Genomic DNA, 7,746 nt, shown 5'->3' with positions numbered 1-7,746 from the left:
CACATTTACCTGTTTGCTGTCACAGCTCTATTGCCGCGCAGGACTCAAAGTTTAGATGTAGCTCAGTATGAGTAGTGATGTGGGTGTTGATCGCTTTTCTTTCTTGGTGCTCTGCTGTTTTGCTTTGTACCTGGAATACGTGTTGTATTTCCAAGCAAATGACCTTTTGACAATTGCAGCACCCTCCTTCATGTCTCTGTCCTCTCTCCTGCTCAAGCTGCCTGGCTGCTTACTTAACCTGGGAAAAACTGACTTCTCTTGGCTTTTGCCTCTCTACCGACTTGAAGTATCTGCTGAATAAGCACTTTCACAATAAATGCAGTCAGCGTATGCATACTTTTGGAAACAAAGGCTCTTCCTCCAAATGTTTGTACAGGTATAACTGTTCTGTGGCAAAGGAAGAAACACTCTGAAATGCAACTACACCTCTCCCCACCTTCAGCCACTAGAACGTGAACAGATTTTCTTTTTGCCTCTATCTTTTCTGTAAGAAATGAGAGAAATGAAAGTTTCTTCATCTTCATAATATTTTTAATATGTTTCAATTCAGCTTCTATATTCTGAATTGTGTCACCCAGAGGTTTAGATCACGCTGGCAAACCTAATTCTGGTTTCTAGGCAGTGATAAGGTAGCCTTATTACAGTTTGTTCCTGCAATAGAACTTCTAGACATTAGTTTGGCTCCCAGCCTTCAGACATGATCTGAATTGTATTTGCTTGGAAAATAGTGTTATAAGAGTTTTGTATCAGATAATAGTTGCCTTCACTTAAGCAGGAAGGTTACTATGTTATAATTAATATCTACCAGGTTATTATAACTGTAGGCACTAAAGTTTGTTCTGAATATTGTTTTAGGTTGTCATGGTAAAGTTCCATATATTACTATAATTTCCTTGGGTTTTTTTCAGTTTATGATGGCGGGTAATAACAGCATTAGTGAATGCAAAGGGAAACAGACAGCAAAAAAACCAGAGTCAGGATCTGATGTACAGCATACGCTAAATATTATCTGCAATGTCCAGATGGAAATGAGTGTATGTAGATGTAGCCACAGTTCTTTCTTCCCCACAATTATGTTTGTATCTTATTACAAAATTTTCTTACGGATCAAGTCCTTGACTGTTTTGACTTATCCAGACTTCTCTCTTTTTTTACACACCCTGAAGTTCTTTTTGAGAACATAGAAAGATTTCAATTGGAAAAGTATCAAAAGGGAAATATTGTTGGCTCCTGTTTGTAACTTGAGAACCAGATAAATCCTGTGACTTTTTTTTCACTATTCACGGGTTTTTTCCCCTTTTATATTTATCTTTATGGAATCTAGTCTTGGTAAAATAGAAACCCTCACTGTTCCAAGATCCCACAGGTTCCGAAAACTGAAATTAGTCCATGACTACTAGGCTAAGAAAGTTGTATCATACTTTCGATTTGGCACAAAGATACAGTAATGACAGGGGTTTTCCACTAGTCCAGTCAAATACAGTTAATGTGTTGTATAATAATTAAATGATGTCTCACTGAAACTTCTTTTGACTTCTTCTTATTTGTACATTCTATTGTGTACATATTTGGGCATAGTGAAGAACTTTCCATCTTGGCAGAGAAAGATATAAAAAAAAAGAACAATCAAAACAAACAAAAAAAAAAACAGAAAGAAAAAATGCTCATTGAGGAACTGTTTTAGGAAGGAGTATGAAAGAGGGGGAAAAAAACCTCAGATCATTTACTGTGACATATTAGCATTTTTCCCTAGTGAAGGGATAACATAAGCAAATGCTTTATTAATCATTGCCCCACATTTCTATTGTAACTGTTACTTTCTCTGAACAGAAGAAGATTTTTTTGCTTTTTGTTCATTTTATAACATCACAGTCTTTTGTTTATTTAAAAAGACTACACAAGGTACTGTGTAGTAAAATCAAACTATCTAATTCTACAATTTATTATAGGTGCCAAAGACGTACCAAAGGAAAGACTTGGAGATGGAGGAATAGTAAGAATCTTAACTGAGAGAATCTTACCAATGCAAGAGCAAGCCAAAATTTTGACACAGAGAAGAGGGGCTGAGATACATATAACCAAATTGAAATTAATAAAATTGACTTTAATTGAAATTAATTGAAGTCTAGTTGAATGAAAATTGTATATGAATTAAATATGGTTTTTTTTCTTTCTGTGCTTGCACATAAAATGGTAGTTTTATAGGTAATTCTTTCCCATTTTAAAAAACAAGTTGGCTTTTACATCAATGACACAGATTCAGACTTAACGTAAGAATTGCTACTAAAAGATTTTGTATCAATTTCCTTCACTTTACCCTGTATTTACTAAGAAGGACTTCTGACAGCCCAGCCATTTGTTTTGTTCTCTTGCAAGAGGTAGCAAAACCTTCGTAAGAGTCCCAGGATCTGCCATCTTAGTTGTGTTTTTTCTGCTGGAATGCGTAAAATACCAAAGAACCTAATTCTGATCCACAGTCAAGCACATTTAATTAATTTCATTAATTGATAATGACATATTTATTTGTACTTTCAGCTTTATAAACTAGATTTCAATAGCTGTCATGTATCTGTAAAAGGGTGTATTTTTGAAAACGGAAAAATCTTGCACTGATAGGATATCATCTGTACCAATGAAAAAAATACCCACATATGAAACATTTGCATTGTCAGGGAAATTTTTTAAATGAATTTGAATCTAAGCAGCATGGATGGTATTTAGGTAAATAGTTCAAACCAGATAATTCTAGATAAATATTATAGTGTGTGTATTTGGGAGGAGGTAATGTATACATGTGCTTAATTCTTTCTATAAATATGCAAAGCAAAGTATTAGGGAGACTTTCAAAAAGCGCTTTGGCTGGAAAAGGTTGTTTCTTTTGTAAAGTGAGTAATATCAGTTGCAAAGATAGCCTCTCACCTGTCTCCTATTGAGCTAATGAAACCTTTCATTACTGTGCATCTCACAATACTAACATCCTGTCCGTCCTAAAACACTCAATATTACCACTCTGGGAGTCTGTATGTCATGTTAAGCACCTTGAAAAGGGCATGCCTTAGGAAAGTCTCAGGTGTAGCAAGTAAAACATCACTACAGTTGTCACTTCAGCTCAGCATGAACATTTAGATCCACATCCTAAGAATAAAATATTCTATGGCTTTGACTTTTCTACAGTTTCTGTTAAAATCTTGAGTCACTCTCTTCCCTTTACCTACACCTCCTGTATTCAACACACACAAAAGTGTATCAAGGTTACTACTTTTGTGTAAGAAAAAAGAATCCCACAGCATTTCTTTTTAATAACTGTTCAGCTACAAAATTTTATTGGTATCCTTCTATGTTCCCTCTAGAGGATGTAATGCACAAAAGCATTGCCACGGAACATATAAAATTACAAATGAAATTTATTGTAAAAAGTAGAATGTCTTCTAGACTGGTGTCAGTATTTATTTCATTCATAAACCAAAACTGCAGGTATAATATATTCATTGTCAGCAAGTTCATGTGTGTAAATTGCCATCCAACAGTATTGACTGATATAAGACAGATATTGAAAAGACAATTTAAATTTACTCTTCCAAACATAAACTGTTCCACAAAAGCACTGTAAAAACTCCTTCAAGGTTTTGTGTTGTGCTTCACATTTATGGTTAACTACATAATTTGGTTGTGTCATAATCCACTGTGTTTGGCAATTTGGCATTAAAGGCCTGCAAAGCAGATTGAATCCTCACCACTTCACTGGTAGACAGTTTGAGTCTATGACGGAGCAAGCAAGAGAAGAGGTCTAGACGACGTTGACCAGGTGGAGAGAGTTTATTTACACGATCCCGTATCTCTAACAACTGCAAAAGTGCTGAGTCCTGTGATCCCTGAGTATAGGGGTAGTCCAGCTGCAAAATCAAGTCTCGAATTGCTTCTGGGTCGAAGTGCATGCTGTAGCCAAACACTTGGATGTTATTGATTTTCATGTAGCCCAGATTTCTTGAGGGATCAATAAATTCCAGGGGTTCATAGTAGATGCTCTCATTGCCATTTGGACCGTTTGACTTTATTCGACTCCTCAAATAGATGTGTACAGTTTCAAAAAATGTCTTCCACTTGTTGCCCAGAGTCAGCGTCCAGTTATAACACTGAAGGGGTAAGTCCAGTTTAGTCCGCTCCCAGTCTGGGAAATTATTTTCATTCACAGGCATAAACCAGCTCTCAGAGTGGCTGCCCCCAAAAGGGTTGACGTAAACAGCAAGAACAGGCTCTAAGGTGCTGTTTTTAGTTAGGCAAATTTGAAGAGAGAGGCCCAGTATCATATGGACCAGGCTAGACTTGTACTTGTTACTCTTAAGAGTAAGGAGCATCCGCTTGCGCCAGGAAGGATCAAACCAGCTGTTGAGGCGCATGTCATTGCTGATGAAAATGGCATGGACCTCAATTCTCCGGTCTGTCTTCTGCAATAAATACTTCATTTCCAGGTCCTGAAGGTCAGTCTCGAACCCAATGTAGTGCTCTGTCGATTCTGCCACTTCAGGCTTGCAAAGCCCTTGGCTCAGCATGTAGCCAGCATTGCAGCTCCCACAGCGGGTGCGATTGTCAGGAGCACAGCTCAAGCACGCAGAGCCGTCTCCAACCGTGCAGGGAAGGAACCCATGGCAGGCAACCTGGTCGTTAGGGCAGGTGCATGTGTGAGTCTCTTCAGAAAAGCTTCCCAGGAGGCCGTTTTCATTGCAGTAGAGAAAGGACTGGATGCGGTTCAGCCAATAGTTGGAAGATCTGCAACGTTAAAATAACTTATTTTAACACAGAGACCTGCACACAATAAATACAACCTTGTTATCTTTTATCGCAAAGAGAAAAATAAAGCAGTTTTTAGTAGCAGATTAAGGCAGTAAAGTCAGATGACAGCATCTGCTGTCAGATAAATACATGTATTAATTGCCTTTTAACAATGTAAAGTCACAAAAGAAAAGTTTCCTTATAAACTCACAGGCACAACAGGAAAATTTGGTTCATGTATTTGCTCTCTCTGTATCTCTGTCAAGGAAGCCTGACAAAAAGCCATTTTTCTGTGATTGTCTTCAGATAAACATCTTGAAATCCTATGCAGTAGAGATTATTTTTCCTCGTACTATTTGATCAGGGAGGTGCTTTGTATGTATCTAAGTGTGTATAACTCTGTACCATCTCTCTATTTCATTATGAAGATTTTTGTAAGCTTGCAAGCTTTCTTGTTACTGGATGGAGCTGCTTTGATTTATAGACAGTGAGCCAAAATGCTTTCCCGGAATAGCAAATAGGACCCTGCACCCCACTAAAATAAATTCAGTCTTAATTCTTCAGATGACTTCCAGCACAACAATATCCCTACAGGAAGCCATGCATGAGCATGCTGTGTTTACTTTTCATCTTTGGAGATGAAATTAAAACATCACTTTAATGTTGTTCTTGTCATCTCATTTTGGTTTCACTAGAAGCAACAGTTAATGTCCTACATCACACTGGGAAAACAGATACTGAATCCAACAGTTTAGGCTGATGAGGCACAGTCACTAGAAGAAAGACAATGGGAACAAAGGAGTTACATGGACATAGTCAAGAGAAAAATTATCTTCTTTCTTTGTCTGTATTTTTCAGTTCTTATTAATCCTAGCAATGTGGAGTTTAAAGAACTTTTTTTGGCTGCTGCAGAGTCAGATCTATTGTTGCCACATGAACAATGGTGGTTGTACGGTTTCTTCCCTTTATATTTCATTGTTTCAAAGAAAAAATGCAAGAGCCTCATTTACTGCTGACTTACTTTTTAAGTCACATCTGTATTTTTCTCAAGCATTGAATAGTTCAGAAATCTTAATTTTTTTGTTAGTTTTTTTCTGACTATGAAATAAATGCTAAAACTAAAATTCTATGGCATCTCAAAGTCTGATTCTTTAGAAACATGAAAATAAAGATCAGTAAAATTACATCATTGTATACTCTGGTGACTTTGTTTAATCTTTTTTTTTTCCTTTCTCTTTTTTTGGTTGGGGGCAGAAATCTTGGTCGTTTTGGGTTGGCTTTTTTATATACATATAGTCCATTGGTATTTTCTAGAAGTATAAGTAAATACAATAACATCCATGACATGAATGCTTTAACACCATTCTTCTTCGTGCTTATTTGAAAGTCAGCATTAATCAAAAATATTTTGGCAAGTTTATTCCTTCATTTCCTGATTAAAAATCATAATGTTCATTCTACAAGCAAGGTCAATGTCACGATATAAAAGTTGTCTACTCCACAACTGAGTAGAAGATTAAAGCTATTGCTCTCCCAGGTGGAGTGGGAAGTTCCTGTGTAGTTTGTCTGGGTTGTTTTGACAGTAATCTGTGCCTGCTGAGCTTGCCCTGGCAGCTCACAGGAACTGCAGTTCAGGTGTGTTATGACCCTGTTTCCCATTATGGGACAAACTTTGCAGCCAGGCTACGTCTCATATGGTCTCTCTTACTGCTATTAGCCCTATGATGCATCACAGCAATCAAAACAGAGAGGATCCTTGTCCAAAGGAGTGAAACTAACCTTTCAAAGGTCTCTCATTACAGTTTTTTCCTAACTCTTTATGGCTCTCTGTGCTTACTTAAGAACTGATACTGAGTTCCAAGAGCTGCTGGATGTAAGATATATCACTCTAGGTTTTTTACCTTCCTTTAGATCTTCAGGTTATGCCATTTGCTCCACAATAGCCTTCATAAAGTTGTTACCTTATTTTGATTTGTTACCTTGGACAGATAAATGGGCAGATTTCAAGAATATGTAATTTGCTTTTTAATCTCCAAGTTTTCTGCTTGTACTGTTACTACCAGTCGGTAACACATGACTACTGTATCAAGGTTAAGCACGTTCAACAGCTGATATTGATCGGGTTTATAAATGTGAATTTTAGCATACTCTTCCACTTCTCTTGTGAACAGAAGTCCATGCTTTTGAAAAGTTTTGTTATATATTAGGAGTACATTTCCAGAAAACCTCATTTTACATAGATCAACTCTGAGCTTACAGCTGTGGTTTTGAATTCATCTCAGTAGAGGATAAACATTTGAAGACTTACTGTAAAGATTTTCCGTGTATCACAAAGTGTCACCCATAGAGACTAAACCTGCTTGGCTCACTCACACAAAACATCCACCGTGCTACGTAGTTTGTAGCATCTAAGGAAATGTTTGCGTGATATATCCTAGTCAGAAGAAAGCTAACAGTGCCTGAGTTCCAAAGCCAGAGCCACATGACTACATTACTTTTTCAGCAGAGATTAGTAGCCTGGATTTGGCATTGTGCTAGTATGGACAAGAAATTTCTGTATGGCTTGGAGGTTAAGTATTTATCCTGGCTTGGAGCTCGGGCGCAGTTAGCTGTAAACTACACACCAGCTATGAATTTTTGGAGCCTAATTTTAGATACTTTCTGATAGATTTGAATGAGTGAATTTTTGAATATTGCTTTATTGAGGTGTATTGGGTGTCCCTGGAAAGGTTTTGACAGTCGGGGGGGACAGGCACAGGAATGCCTCTGTGAGAAGAGGCAGGGGCTGCCCCATACCGGACACAGCTGGTTCCAGACAGTTTCAACTCGTTCCAGCCAGCTGTTTTTATCTTAACCGACAAGATATCTTATTTTCTCCTCCCCTCCTATTGAAGAGGATGAGTGAGAGAGCGGCTGGGTGGGTGGGTGGGCATCTGGTAGCCAGCTTAGGTTAACCCACCACATAAAGTAAGGAAG

The 7,746-nt window shown here is 37.6% G+C and overlaps 1 protein-coding gene across 2 annotated transcripts in view; it reads right to left on the bottom strand.

Annotated features, from left to right (window-relative positions):
- Positions 1 to 3,477: 3,477 nt before the first annotated feature.
- Positions 3,478 to 7,746, bottom strand: part of BRINP3 (BMP/retinoic acid inducible neural specific 3) — a 207,902-nt gene continuing 203,633 nt past the window's right edge. For both annotated transcript variants that reach the window (XM_050901189.1, XM_050901190.1), the window contains one exon: positions 3,478 to 4,767. In XM_050901189.1, the coding sequence (XP_050757146.1) occupies positions 3,651 to 4,767 (1,117 nt within the window). In that variant the 3' untranslated portion in view covers positions 3,478 to 3,650. The remainder of the gene's footprint in view (positions 4,768 to 7,746) is intronic.

Source organism: Gymnogyps californianus, chromosome 8, assembly GCF_018139145.2.
Source record: "Gymnogyps californianus isolate 813 chromosome 8, ASM1813914v2, whole genome shotgun sequence".
In the NCBI taxonomy this organism is placed as follows: domain Eukaryota; kingdom Metazoa; phylum Chordata; class Aves; order Accipitriformes; family Cathartidae; genus Gymnogyps; species Gymnogyps californianus.
This window is presented reverse-complemented; position numbering and strand designations above follow the sequence as displayed.